Below are 14,633 nucleotides of genomic sequence, written 5' to 3'. Positions count from 1 at the left end.
TTTAGCTGCCATTCCACCCCCTGCCAACTATAAGCACAGCAGTTAAACCCTTGCTAATGCAGCTCATAAAACAGAGGCTCCATTTCTCACCTGGGCATCCCCCACAACAGAAACATGTACCCAGAGGCCACTGAGTACAACCCCAGGCAAATGGCAACAGGCCATTACAAGACCAAACTAGGATGTGAATGCACAGGCAGTCTTGAGCTGTTTCGGGTCTGTAAATACTCTTTTTCTTCATCTCTTATTCTTCCCCTTAGGTCCAAGGCCATGCAGAGGTGACAGGGGCCAGCTGACATGAATCCAGGGCTTTCCTGTGTTGTCAGTCTGAGATTCAAAAGCCATTTCAAAGTCACACAGTGGCTTTGAAAAAGAATACATACAGAAGAGGCACCAAAAAGAGGAAGTGTCTTACATCTAGTGAATAGGCAAACCTCTTGATTTCAAGAACCTATTCCCATTCGTCTGCTTTAACTAAGCTTTTAAAAAAATTGTATACAGCCAGCAGTGCTCTTCAGCTTTCCACAAAAATCTGCCATCACCAGACACTTTTACTCAAGAATTTTCTCACTGTTTTCTTCCTGTTAGAAACCCTTCTTTCTTCCCTAATTTAGTATTATTAAAAAGAAAAAAAATAAAATAAAAAAGTGCCACGGAGAAGAAAGCAGGGCAGTCTGTTCTAAAGTGAAACCTTGCTAATCACAGGGTAAAAAAAAAATCCCTTGAATGCTGTAACAAAGATGGATTAGTGCAAGGGGAAGTCACCTGTGGGGGATTCAGCCTTGCCCATGACCCAAGCACCTTGAGCACAAACCTATGAGAGGGTCTGTCACGTGTGTCCAATCGATGCAGCACTGCAACTCCAGCTGATAATGAGACTGGATGTAGAGCAGGAGGTGCTGGTAAAATCCTATGCCAGCCACCAGGTGAGTCCGGTACGCGCACTCCAGGGTGCTGCGGCTGTGGATGTGCTGGGAGAAGGAAAAGGAGCTCGTTAATGCAGCCCAGGGCACGGTTTAGGCTGGGCCCAAGCTGTACTGAGTGTGAAGCAAGACAGTGGTAGCTCAGCTGTAACTGGCTTTGTACAGCTCTGTACCTTCTCCTGCTCAACAGCGTTCTCTCGTGTGGTATTTAAGGGTCAACATATTTAAGGGTAAGGGTCAACATTAAGGAGAAATACTTGGAAAAACAAATAAATAAAATCAAAGTATCTGGTTTAGAGCACCTTAAATGAACCCAGACCCCTGGAAAGCCAGGAGAGCTCATGGCATCAGAGAGCACTGAGCATCTTCCAGTGATCAACTCTTGTAAGAACAATCAGCATTGATAAAGCCTCTTGAAACAATCACTCTACCTGGAGAGATCTGTCTTACAAAGAGGGGAACACAAAACAAGCAAAATCTATCGAAATGCCTTCTGCAATGGCAGGTCTCTCAATAGTATGTTAGCACTTAACTGCCCACTGCCAAAGACACAGGGCAGTTCCATAGGACTCTGAGTGCCCAGCTTCCCACCCTGGGCTCAGACCACAACTTCTCCAAGCAAACGAAGCTTTAAACTTCATATCATCCACTGCACAGCCAGAGACCTTCGCATGCCTGAGCCACAGATACCTACCTTTTTATTTGTTTTAATGAGCTGGATAACTTCATAGTAAACCTTTCTCCAGAGCAGTTCTTCTGCTTTTCTTCCATAATCCACTGGATGCAGGAACATCAGCTTCACGCACAGCTCCCGCAGCCTAGGACAGATAGCAGAGCATTCTCAAAGAGCTGCTGCAGCCTCAAACACAACTGCCACTACAGAAGCACAAAGAGGAAAATCCAAATCCACTACAATGGCTGAGCCAGGCTATTTGGTGACAGCGCAACCTGGACCACTCCCATGCAGGAGCACCAGGAAAAGCCACATACTTAAAGCAGTGCCCTCTGGGCTCAGCTGGCCATCGGTGACTTCCTGAAGAGCAGTAATGACAAGAATTGGCTTGACAGCTTAAAAAATTAGTAACAATAAGCCTCCTTGCTCAGCAACCCCTAAACCTGATAAAAGATTTTACATGTGTTAAGAAATTTCTGCCCCACAGATTTTTTTACAAGGAAGGAACTGGCCAACACAAAGACAATTAATTTGTATCAGTGACATCCAGAAAAGCATCCAGCCGTGGACTGTGCTGCTCTAATACAGGTCTGAAATCCAGCCTCTGCTTCCAAAACCTGGAAGGATCCCAGGTCAACAGGCACACTACAAACCAAATAAACATCAAAAGTGCAGATTCGACAGCTCCGTGTGTTGCTTCACACAGATTTTCCCCAGCCAAACAGAAAACACAAGCACGCTGCCCAACTTACTTGTTCCTCAAGCTGATGTTCTCTGGCTTGAACACGTCCTGATAAGCTGCCTTATTGCCAAGGATGAGATCCAGCCGGTGCACGGCCTCAACCACTGCCCTGCAAGAGAACACAGAACCACGAGTTTCAGGACAGCAGGTCACCTGGGATCACTGAAAATCAGAGGTGTCTGCAAAGAACCACACTGGCCTATTTAATTCCACACTGCACTGTACCACTACACCACAGCCACCCATCTCCTTTTTGCACTCTATTCAAAGAAGGTTATGGAACGCAGAAAAAAAGCAGAGTTACACACATTATAGACTTTTTTTTGCAGAACAGTGGTTTAATCAGCACTTACAACCACCTGTCAGATGAAATATGTCAATTATTTCTGCAGCCACAAAATCAGAAATATCTCTGGATATGTTGGCAACCTCAGCTATACTGACGCTCTGATTAATTTAAATGTCTTAAACTCTGTGATTTACAAAAAAATGGATTGAATTCTAATAACTAACTGTTTTGATGGGTTAAGTTTTAATGATGTAAGAATCAAACCTCCAGCAATTCTTGTTTCCTTACCAACCTGCTGACAAAAGAAGGCAACACAAGTCTCTCCTTTGGCAAAACTTCCCCATCTTCCCTACTGGTTAAACCCTTTAAGTTCTCTCAGTGACAGGCAACAGATATTCAAACCCAGTCTAAAAGAGGAAATTTGTTCAAAGTTTTTCTCCCCTGAAAGCCAGCCAAAAGACGGAGAAAGCAACCTCCAAACTTCTGAGCCATGCAAAAAAGTACTTGGGTGAATCATTGCCCAAGACCCTGGAGGAAGAACCCCACACTGTGTGTAAACCTAAAGCACTCAAAAGCTTGTAGCTGTGAAAAATCACACCACAATTCTGAACACTGCAGTGAAAGAAACCCAGGGACTTTCAGCACCATTAGAGCTGAACCTCATCAATAGCTCAGGGACAGCTTGATAAAGCAGAATAACCATCAACCCTCCCTACGCAAGAGACCACCTCCAGCCTCTGCCTTTGTTCTGCCTGTATCTGAGGTCACCAAACCCACTCCTGAAGTTAACTTTCCCCAGCTCTTTTTTAAGCAGTACATCTCCCAAACCCCAGTGGTCGTTGTTCTCCCTCTCAGTTTCATATCTACCCCATCCACTGCCATTCCTCATTGCTCCAATACCTGTCCCACTGTGGCAGCTGAGCCTGCTGCGTCCAAGAGCTGTTGGAGCAAGGAGCTGAAGACAATAGCAGTGTGCTGCAAACACAAGAGAGGACCAGAGCAAACTCCTGCCAAGCAGGGCAGTGAGGTGCTGCAGCCAGTCTGCTCCCACTCCTGAAATCCCCATCACCTGCAGATTGGGAACTCCCCCACCACACTCACAGCACCACGCAGCGACTGAGCCTGCTACTCCTGCACTGATGGTGGACAAATGGAGCACAGGGCACTCTCAAACCAAAGCTTGCAAGCCCATGTTCTGGGAGGCTGAAGCCACCACCGCTTCCTCGAAAACTAAAGATATTGCTGCAAAGTAACCAACAGTTTCCTACAGCAGCATCTTCCCAGAAAGGCCAATCTTTCTTCACAATCTCACTACACTCAAAGGAACCTCCCGGAAAAAAGCCCCAGGACATTCTAGAGCTCACAGAGAAAATGTCCCGTCTCCTGCTATGCCATAGAAAGCCTCTCACTCAAGGTCAAGACACCTCACTTGTTTCTCACTTGAGAGGAAAGGGAAGCGTGGGGAATAGAAGCATCTCATGCAACACCTTGGGAGAGCAGAACACCATTGACTTGAACCAACTTCTTCCTGAATAATCATTAAGAATACCAAAGAGATAGTAAGAATCATGTAAAAAAACCTGTTACATCCTTGACATCCAGCAGTTCCTGCTAACTCTGCTCTTTCTCACATGGCCTGAAGGGCATTCGCAAACTGACAGCTGCATACCCTCACAGCAAGAAAAGACACAACTAAAACAGATTTTGGTTTACAGGTAATAGGCACTGTGTGCAGCATCCAGCCAAGCTCGTATCGGGGCTGGGACATTCCAAAAAGCTCCCCAGTTTAGTTTCCTGACAACAGAACCCCACAAAGCACCAGCAATGCACATCTCCTTACTGCTGTCCTAGCTGTGGCTCTCAAAGTCCCTCCCAGCACACCAGGAGCTGACTGGCTTCCAGTCAGCAAAGGGTGACTAGAGGAAAGGGGAACTGCTGCTTCATTTGATTCCCAGAGAGAACTATAGGAAAATTACAATAGTTTATTCCTGACATAGCAGCTGTAAAATAACATTCCATGAGCACTGAATCTCAGCTGCGTGTGTCTGAAACAAGTGCATGGGTCCGTGACATCCAATGTGGGAAATGATCCCAGTGGCCTGCCAAATGAGAAGTACAGAAAAGTTTCCTTCTAGGGACAGGCTGAGCAAGGACACTGGAAGGTATTTCACCTTCCCCTCAAGGGGGCCTGGAGGACATCTGCCATATAACCTCATTTTCTACAACAGCCCATGGATGGGCACATGCACACACTTGATATTTCTGCTGTTCTTTCAGGGTTTGTAAAGAAACAGAGCTCATGATTGGAGAGCAGCAAGGCTTACACACTGGGATGTGGTTCCTCAGCCCTAAGGGATGCCCCAGCTGGAACACTGCCTTATCCACACAGGCCCTATGGTGCTGCTGGAAGAGGAATAAAGCAGAATCTGTGACAGCCGGCGATTCCCTGCCAGGATCCCACATCTGTGGTGCTGAGGAAAGAGGACTTGGTGAGGACAAAAGGGACAGGAGGCAGTCTCACTCCAGAAACACTGGGAAACACCAACACAGGTGCTATGGACCAGACATTGCTGGAAATGCACTCTTAGCATCTGTGCCCTGACTGGCCCGAGACCACAGGTTGAACTTTCCCTAGCGGTCAGGAGCACAAATCCTGTCCCAGGACCCATCTTTCTACCTGCTGTGTTTAAACACTGCTTTCAGACAGTGCATCAGAGCCACAAAGGAGGCACATCAGATGCCAGTCTATTAAAAGAAATAAGTACAGCACATGGTGCCAAGCAGGGTGGAAACAGCACAATGCCAAGTCCTCTCGAGCCATGCAGACACCGATCTGTCCCTTTTCCTCTTTGCCATTAACAGTCTGGGATGGAGCAGGACAGCAGGGAGTATTCGTCCCCTCTGTTTCTTTATTTAGTACATCACTAAGAGCCACAATGTCTGAGGAGTAAGACATTCCTCAGAGAAAAGACCTGCAAGTCATTCATCTCTGCTCTGGCATATGTCGCTCCACAAATCACATTGTCTGGAACAGGCTCCACACAGGAACAGCAATGCTGAGTCCATGAGATAATGGTTACCGAGAAACCTGTACAATAATTCTGGTCACCTTACGCTACAACATACATCATAAAAGTGCACCCATGATAATGCAGCTGCCACATTCCAAGGTGAAACCTGGGAACTATCAATCCAGGACGACTTGGAAAAGATCAAAGAGTACCCTACGAGCAGCAATGGGCACCCTCATCTCTGAAAGGACGCTCCAACAGCCAACATGCTGCCAAGGACCTTGGAGACTCGAGCTCAATTCCCACAAGCTGACAACACGCTGATAGCATGGGATCAGAGTTTAGAGCTGGGACTGTGACATTCAGGCATCTGTGACTCAAAGGCGCCACTCAGTGTGACAGCCATGAGTTCTCAGAGACTGCAGTCACTATACAGCAGGCTGCTTGGAGGGCAGGAAACGCCCACTTCACACAACCCCACTTCAGGATGAAACAGAGAACTGACAGGAGACTGTTAAGGTGGAAACTTGCTCAGAGAACTGTCAGCTACGAGGCAGAAATTTGTGGCCACTGCAGGTACTATAAATCCTGTGCTAAAATCACAATGCTTCCTCCCAGCTAAAGAAGAGCTGTCCCTGCAGGAGGGGGGTGGCTCTTTTTCTGCTGTAAAAACACTCTAGAGCAACCACATGCCTTATTCTGCTATAAAAAAATCAAACAGAAAACAACCCCTCCCTTGACAGGATGACAATCCCTCATCGGGCCAGAGGCCGTTCTCCTGCCAGCTGCAGCAGAACATGAGGTTGACAGATGAGCTGAACACTTGACAGATGAACTGAACAGCACCAGGAAAACAAAGCAGAACAGATCTTGATCCATGACAAGGGTGGTTTCAATAAAACATGTTCTGTTTTGCAGGCAGAAGCACAGACATCCTGCACATCCTCTCCAGCCTTGTCCTGCACTCCTTGGGCAGGCACAGTGCTCTGCTGCTCCAGCTGACGTGGCTGAGATCACTGCAGGTGTCTCAGCATGGCAGCAGACACAGAGCTCCACAGCCCAAGGTACTCTGGGCAGGACCATGCAGCCCATACCTCCAGCACATCAAGCCACGGGGTCCTACTTCTGACTTTGCACCAAGAAAAGCAACTCACTGAACCTCTAAATGTGCTTGCAGGAATGTGCTTGCAACGAGCACATTGAGGAAACAGAGGAATAACCACCACCCAAACCTGGCAGTTATTGGTGGGGATTCCTGGGCACAAATCCTGCCAGTGGCCCCAGCAGCAGGCAAAGCCCTGCCCTGCTGTAGAGGAGCGCAGTGAGGTCCCACGAGGTGAAAGGACACAGCCAATGTCACCAAGACAAAAAGAAATGGACCCCCATGTAAAATTCATCTCTTGTCTCCATCTTTGAGACCCAGAGCTGCTGCTGGAACTCCTGTGGATCTGTTTTACTGACAGGGAACCTGAGCCAGAAGGGAACAATTTCTGGGCTGCCCTCACAACACAAGTCACGAGTGGAGCAGAAGGGGCCTGAGCTCACCAAGGCCAGCAGGAGTGCCTAATCCTGTTCTCTGATGCCATTTCCAATGCATGGTGTGGAAATGTGGGACCAGAGTCCCAGGGAGCGCTTAACTGGAAAGATCTGCAGCTGAAGCTGTCCTGCCCTCCACACAACAGCAACTGCCCTGACTCACACTCCTGCTCATCGCACCTTCTTCTCCAGCACTTCTTATGTAATCTCTGCCTACTGCCCAAGTCAGGGACATCCTCTCCAATCCCCCTCTCCCTGGATGACCCCACATCTCACTCTTATCTCATTGTATCCCAACAACTCTTTTCCCCATCATCTTCCCTGAATCACACAGAACTCCTTTTTCCATCCCCCTCATCACCCTGTCCTTACTCATCACCCTGGGTGTCCCCTTACCCCTAACCCCCTTCTACTCTCCCACCTAACTCATTCCCCATCTGTCCATTCTCACATCTTGCCTGAATCTCCCACAGCTCCTTCCTCCACCTCCCTTGGTCTGATCCATCTGCCCTAGAGCCACCAGACTCCTTTCCCCCAGTGCTACCCTTCCATGACTTGCTTATCTCCTCTGGGTCTCATACAACTCCCTTCTCCACATTCCCTTTCCCTGGTCTTCCCTAAACCTCCTCCTTCTCCTCTCCTTCTGCACTGCATCCTTTCCCTGGATTTCCCCACAACTTCTTCACTTCAATATTCCCTAAATTCCACCATCTACTTTCCCCATCTTCTCTGAACATCCCTCCGACCCCCTTCGCCCTCGTTCCACCAGTCTCCCCTGGATTCAAGAGCCCCCCCACCGCACCGTTAATCCCTTGCTGTTACCTCGATTCCGCCATCTCCTTCCCCAGTCCCCCGAATCCTTCCATGACAACTGCCATATCTCCTTTCCTTCCATCATCCCTATATCCCGCCAGCCCCTTCACCCTGGTCCTCCCCAGCCTCTCCCGCCCCACTCCCCTTCTCTCCCGTCACCCCCAGTCCCCGCCGGACCTTGCCCAGCCCCATTCTCCCTCTGCTCTCTTCGGGCACCCCCCGTTACCCTCCCTCCCCAGAGCCTTCCCCGTCCCCCTGAGTAACCCCCCGACCCCCTCCGCGCTGGCCCTCCCCAGCCTCATCTGGAGCCGCTCCGGCTCCTTCCCGACACCGGCTCCCTCCAGCGTCCCCCAGCCCCCTCCCCTTCTCGGCCACTCCATCCCCTCTGGCCCCTCTCCTCACCGGTACAGCCGCTTGGTGTGCAGCACCTTGGCCTCCGGCTCGCCGCTCTCGCCGGCGGCGCCGCCACCCTGGCTCATCGCGCCCGCGGCGGGCCCGGCCCGGCCCCGCGGCCCCTCAGCACCGCCCGCGCCGCCGCCGCCGCCGCCCCCGGGCCCGCTCGGCCGCCATGGCTGCCCCCTGTCCCTCGCAGCTCTCGCGAGATTTCCCGCGGCTGCGCCGCGCCGGGCAGGCAGGGCGGCGGCAGCGGCGACCTCGCCTCGCGAGAGCCGAGCCGCGCGACGGGCCCGCACTTAGTGCTGGCAACATGGCGGCGGCGGCGTCGCCTCGCGGGAGCTCCCCTCAGCCGCGCACTCGCTGCTGGCAACATGGCGGCGGCGGCGTCGAGTCAGCCGGAACCGAGTTCCAGCGCAGGCCCGGCGGGAGCGGCAGACCGGACGGGCCGGGGTCCCCTTGCCCGCATCGAGGGTTCGAGCAGAGCCCCCCGTGGTTGCGCGGGGAACAGCGCAGGAAACCCTCGGCGTTCTGGGACCTCGCCGTGCCGGGGGTCCCGAGGGACCGGCCAGGCATCCGGGCGGGTCCTGTGAGGCCGCCGCTCCCCCAGTGGTGTCTTCAAGCTGAATTGTCTGTCTTAAGGCTGAATCTTCTCACCTTTTGTAAACATAACTATGCCGTCACATAACTTCTGTAATAAAAGTTGCTCAATAAAATAAAAAAGACTTCGTATTTTAGGCATTGTGTTAGTTTACGCTACATCAATATTCATCAGGTGGGTGGGGAATGTGTATTAGACGGGTTTATGTAAATTTTACTGTATAAAAGATGTAACTTCGTGTTACATGGTACGCTCGATTTGTGGAAAACTTCACCTCGCAGAATAAACATGGACTGACTTGTCTGTCTCCTTTCTAAACTCTGTGTGTCTTTAGAGAACTCCTTCACTTAGCACACCCAGAAGGGCTCTGAGGGGGATCCGGGGGCTCCCCAGCCTGGCAGGGGCTAGCGCCGGGTCTCCGTGTCCCCGCCGCCGGCCCTGCCCTCACAGGAGCCCCGCAGGCCCACGGCCCGGGCTGGGACGGGCGGAGCGCCCGCCCCTCCGCCCGCCCCACCTGAGCTGGTTCGGCAGGTTTGAGGTGGAGAGGCGGCCAGGAGAGCGCCGCAATCCCGCAGGGTCCCGGCAGAGCCGCCCCGTGGCCCCCATGGTCCCTCGCCTCTGCCCGAGTGAGTTCTGCAGCGAGGGGAGGTGGGGGAGCGGGGCTGGGGTCCGGGAGCTGGGAGCTGGGAGCTGGAGGTGCGGGAGGCCCAGGAAGCTGTTTCAGCCCTACTTCCGTGTCTGGATCTCCGAGGAAGCCCCAAGCGGCTCCGTGCCTGTTTCCCCACACCTGTGGCCAGGCCAAGGCTCCTTCTGAGGGTGCAGGGATGAATGTACTGAGAGGCGTGAAGGAGCAATGTTCGTTGCAGGAGAAGGGCAGAACACCCAGGACGGGCCAAGAGACAGGGTTCCCCTAAAGGGTAACAATGTGCGAGCTCTGCCTGTACCTCCTGCACCCCATGGAAGGGCACCCAGCAGCCCCTTTTGCCCATCCCACATCAGTCTCAGATACAAGAGGCAGCAAACTTGAGCCATGCTGGCTGTAGCCAGGGTTCTCAGAAGCAGCTAGGTCACCTCTCCCCAGGGCTTGGCTGGTCCTGGCCCAGGAGAGAGCCACAGAGGAGCTGGTTGTATCACCCAGGCTGTGCCCAGGCAGAACCCCCAGGATGTTTTTTTCAGTGGGTGAAGCAGTTCCCAGGCTGCCCCGTTTTGCAGCCAGACCTGCACCTCCAGGGTTCCCCCTGCCCAGGGGCCAGAGCATGAAGACACCAGGCACTGCTTTCCCCTCCTAGTGCAAGGACAGGTGGGTGGTGGGGGCTCCAGGGCTGCCAGTTTGCTCCCACTTTGTCATAGGGCTATGCAAGCAAACCTCTCATCTCTGATGTAAATTTATCTGTCTCCTTTCTCCTGGTCCAGGGTGAAAGCAGAAAGGACAGGAACTTTGTCCCCTCTGAACACCACAAGTGCAGGCAGCAGCGTTACCAGCCCGTGGACACTCTCATGGCTGCTGCAGACCCTGTCCTGCCCCCTGAGGAGGTGGCTCTGCTGGAGCTGGGGAAGGTGGCCCTGGACAAGGTGCCACCAGCCCCAGATGAACACCTGGGGGACCCTGATGCCACCCTGCCATGGGACCGGTGTCAGCACAATGCCCAGGGCCAGCCAGAGCTCGTGGAGACCAAGAGGCGCTCGAGTCCTGAGGGGAGCCATGAAGACCCAGAGGAAGCTGTTCCCGTATGCCCCACAGTCGAGGCCGAAGATGAGGAAGTCCCCCGGCTGCCCGTGATGGCGGCCCATGTCTTTGTGCCCATTGACCCGCAGTGCATCGAGCAGAGCCCCTTAAAGCAGAAGCAGCACCCCACCCCATGGCCCCAGGAGGAGAGCAGGGGGGACCGTGTTCCCCACAATGACAGACCCAGTAGCCTCCACCACAAGCAGGTCTTCCTCCCTCTCGGCCCCTCACGCTACCAGGACCCACTGGGCTTTGAGGGGCGCATGGCCAAGCCCCTAGTTGAGGGGTCGGGGTGCCCTTGTGCCAGGGACTGTGGCATTGATAATCTCAAGGCTGTGGCATCAGTGGCAGGGGCTCTGCTCCTCTGCCCTTGCCTCATCTATGGGGCCTATATCTTCTTGCCCTTCGACGCCCCGCTGCTGCCCACCGTCGCCACCCGCCTGGTCTACACATTGCGCTGTGCTGCCTTTGCCACCTTCCCCATCGTGCTGGGTGAGCCATGGGCTTGGGGTATGAGCACTTTGCTCCTCCTTTGGGCTGCAGGAGCAGAGCTGGGGCTGCAGCAGCAGAGCTGGAGCTGCAGCAGCAGAGCTGGGGCTGAGTTCTTTGTGGCTCTGTTGCTCCCACCAGGAGCAGCAGATGGAGGTTTTCTCCCCTCCTGGTGTTCCCCAAACCCCACCAAGGCTCTTCTGGACACCCACTCGGTCCCTCTCTCTGTCCTTCAGGAATGATTGTCAGCGCCATCTCCCGCCTCTGCTCCTCGGCCCTGGAGCCCTTTGGAGAGCTGCACCGGGAGGTGGAGATCCACCGCACTTACGTCTCCCAGTCTGTCCACCTCTTCATCCTCTACTTCTTCAACATGGCTGTGCTGGCCACCTACCTCCCACAAGAGCTCCTCAAGCTCATCCCACTGCTCACAGGGCTCTTTGCCATCTCCCGGTAAGTGACTCCTTCACCCCAGGGTGCTGCTGGGCTCTGTCAGTGCCAGCAAACACCATCCCTTGGAGCAAACTCCCACTTTGGCTGCACCTCACCAGAGCCAGAAAGGGTTCCTCTCCCTACAGCAGCCATGCCTGGGAAATCCTCCCCGGTCAGAACCACTGAGTGCCAGACCCACAGCATTGCTCTTGGCTGAGCCCACACCCTCTGCCTTCCCTAGGTTGATTTTCTGGATGTCATATGCCATCGGCCGCTCTTTCCGTGCCTTCGGCTTCAGCATGACCTTCCTGCCACTGCTGGCCATGCTGCTCTGGAACCTGTATGGCATGTTTGTCCTGGAGCCCGAGAACCTCCTCTCTGTGGCAGCGCCAACACCCGAGGGCCACTCCAAGGAGAGACAAGCCAAACTCCGGCACTGGGGATGAGGGCGGCCAGGAGATGGGGCACCTGGACCCTAAGAGCTTGAACCCTGCTCAGTGCTGTGCCTCAAGAGTACTGACAGCACAGGGGTGCAGGCAGATCCAGCTGGGCCCCTGCTCCCTGCCTGGACACAGTCATGTTTTCCTGGGCCCACAGAACCAGGCTGCAAACCCTCTGCACCAGGAGACTCCTGCTGGAAGGTGAATAAGGTCCAGAGCATGACACAGCAAGTCCTGGGAATGGGGTGGGATTTGCTTCCCCTCCTGCTGGAGCCATCTTTGCCCAATAAAGCCCTTACCAAGCAGCTCTGTGGCTGGTTTGCAGAGGGTGAGTTAAATTCTCCACAGAATGACTCAGAGCTTTGCCTGCAGGATGCAATCATCCAGCTTCACAATTATGTTTCCAAGAGGGAAAATATGTTTCCTCAAGACTGTCCCTCTCCCAACCCTGTGTCCCACTCCTGGGTCCCTGCATAGCCCTGTTTGTCCCTCCTCTTCCTCCTGGTGGAGGTTCAGCACCCAGTTCACAAACCAGGTGGTTGGACAGGAGGGAGGAAGCCCTCCCTCGGGAGGGATTGAGGGAGAAGCCAGGTTGGGTGACATGGCACCAGGTTTGCCACTGCCCAGAGCTTGGGATGGCTGATCCTCCCCAGGATGGGTGCTGAGCCCCTCATTCTGCAGACATGAACACACCCCTGGGAGTCACATGTCTGATGGCCTCAGTTCTCAGCCATAACCCAAAGCAATTAATAATCCACCCAATCCAGGAAAAGCTACTCCAGCTCCAGATCTGCCAAGTGTCTGGCTTGCCCCACCTCCCATCCTGCAATGCTGTATCAGAGGAACAGCCCACCCACACCAGAGAATGGGAATCGAGGACTTGAGGGACTGGAACAAAGCTGTGTCAGGGGAGGTGTCTTTGTTTAAGTGACAGGTGTCTGCCAAGGAAGGGAGGAACCTCCTCTGGAATGGAAAATGTGACCCCTTTCCCTCTGAATTATTACAGCTCTGAAATCAAAGGGCTTTCAGGCAAAGATATGGGAAAAGGAGTAACATTTCTTTACTAGCATGTGTGCGTCTGTATAGCAAAGCAAACGAACAACAACAACAACGGCAGCAACAGCAAACAGAAGCAGAAAACCCAATATAAATTCTCTTTCCGCTCTTTAAGCCATTTCCCCTTTAGTGCAGTTCCGGTCACAGCCAGCAGGGGCGCTGGCGGCTCCCGCTGGGCGCGGCGGGGGCGCTGAGTCCTCCGCGGCGGCAGGGGGCGCTGTGGCGGCAGTGGGACGCGGCTCCGCGCGGTAATGGCGGCGCGGCCGGGCCGGGGCGGTCCCGGGTGGCGATTGTCGGGGTGCTGAGGTGGCCCCGACGGGCATGCAGGAGACCGGGAACTCGGAGCCAAATACGCAGGAGCGGCCGCGGCAACGCTCTGCGGGCAGAGGGTCCGACGGGAGCCGGTCCCGGTGTTTCGGCACCACGTGTACCGGTTCTGAGCTCCCAGCGGTCAGGCCGGTCAGGAAAATTAATCCACAAACACCAGAGGTTTATATCCAGAAAGGAGGCAGAGAAGTCCTGTAACTTTACTGGAATAAAGGGAGAGGTCATGGGCATTTTCCATGGGGTGTCTGGTGAGGACGCAGCCTCCTTTTTTATCCTAATTTTCTTGGCCACATTTCTATCTTTCCCCATTGGCTGAGGTACTTGAGAGGTACCGACTTCCCGAAACGCCTTGTACCTAAGATCCCCTTGTGAAAAGTGCATATTATATGGCTCTACGCAAGATATTTACTATATGTGTTATGTTGTGCTAACTGTTAATGTGGTATTAATATTTTGTTAGTATGGTAAATGTAGTTTTGTAGTTAAAATGTAGTTTTCATGTACCAACCACAGGAAAATGTAAATCTTTCAAAGAAGAAAGAATTTACTACTTTCTTATCAGAAGAGACCAGCTCCTCCTGCTTCTCTCAGCCTGGTGGACGCCATAGAGATTAAAGGAAAAAAGTGATACTAACCAGAGACAATTCTTAGTTAGAATGAAATTTATGCATTATGTATGAATTGTATGAATATTCAACAGGCTATTGCTTTTAAGAGATAATTCTTTGTTAACAGGGGTCCTTCTTCAGAGCTTGTGGCTGGGGAGAGGCACCCAGACGTCTGTAACTTTGTTTTTATTGTCTTGTATTGTCCTAGCTCTAAAACTTCAATTTTTTTACTCTAATTCTATTTTTATAACCATCTTATTTACTATTAAACTTTGAAAATTTTAAAACAAGTGATTGGCGTTTATCACACCCTTCTAATGTGTACCCCCCACTTTGTCTTCCCCTTGTGTCAATCCGTGGAATTCTATTGAATTTATAGTTCTTCCCATTGTTTCTTTAATCCCTTAGCATCCAATTTTATTTTGTCAGCAGACGTACAGTTAAGACACATCTCTCTTCATTCCATTCATCAATCAGTGGAATCCTGCCCATTGTTTCTTTTATCTCTCAGTGCTGGTTTTATCTTCTAGCAGAGCCACAGTTTGTTTGTAAAGACAAATCCCTCCTTCCTTTCAGG

The 14,633-nt window shown here is 52.4% G+C and overlaps 2 protein-coding genes across 3 annotated transcripts in view; one reads left to right on the top strand and one right to left on the bottom strand.

Annotated features, from left to right (window-relative positions):
• SMG5 (SMG5 nonsense mediated mRNA decay factor) overlaps nucleotides 1–8,478 on the bottom strand; it is a 31,279-nt gene extending 22,801 nt beyond the window's left edge. Inside the window, exons 1-4 of the mRNA XM_040088082.2 lie at nucleotides 8,390–8,478; nucleotides 2,349–2,447; nucleotides 1,618–1,741; nucleotides 815–971 (exon numbers count right to left, since the gene is read on the bottom strand). Coding sequence (XP_039944016.1) covers nucleotides 815–971; nucleotides 1,618–1,741; nucleotides 2,349–2,447; nucleotides 8,390–8,466 — 457 coding nt within the window. The 5' untranslated portion in view covers nucleotides 8,467–8,478. The remainder of the gene's footprint in view (nucleotides 1–814; nucleotides 972–1,617; nucleotides 1,742–2,348; nucleotides 2,448–8,389) is intronic.
• A 1,007-nt stretch (nucleotides 8,479–9,485) lies between these two features.
• TMEM79 (transmembrane protein 79) lies at nucleotides 9,486–12,354 on the top strand. Of its 2 annotated transcripts, XM_040088223.1 has the most exons (5): nucleotides 9,592–9,607; nucleotides 10,212–10,281; nucleotides 10,395–11,199; nucleotides 11,433–11,646; nucleotides 11,867–12,354. In XM_040088223.1, exons 3-5 carry the CDS (start codon nucleotides 10,479–10,481, stop codon nucleotides 12,069–12,071), a joined length of 1,140 nt encoding a protein of 379 aa, XP_039944157.1. In that variant the 5' UTR covers nucleotides 9,592–9,607; nucleotides 10,212–10,281; nucleotides 10,395–10,478; the 3' UTR covers nucleotides 12,072–12,354. The 2 variants fall into 2 exon arrangements, with proteins under 2 accessions (XP_039944156.1, XP_039944157.1); XM_040088222.1 differs by lacking the exon at nucleotides 10,212–10,281 and having other exon boundaries at nucleotides 9,486–9,607.
• Nucleotides 12,355–14,633: the final 2,279 nt, after the last annotated feature.

This window comes from Hirundo rustica, chromosome 29, assembly GCF_015227805.2.
Source record: "Hirundo rustica isolate bHirRus1 chromosome 29, bHirRus1.pri.v3, whole genome shotgun sequence".
NCBI lineage: Eukaryota > Metazoa > Chordata > Aves > Passeriformes > Hirundinidae > Hirundo > Hirundo rustica.
The sequence above is the reverse complement of the archived record's forward strand: the minus strand, read 5'-3'. Positions and strand labels throughout refer to the sequence as shown.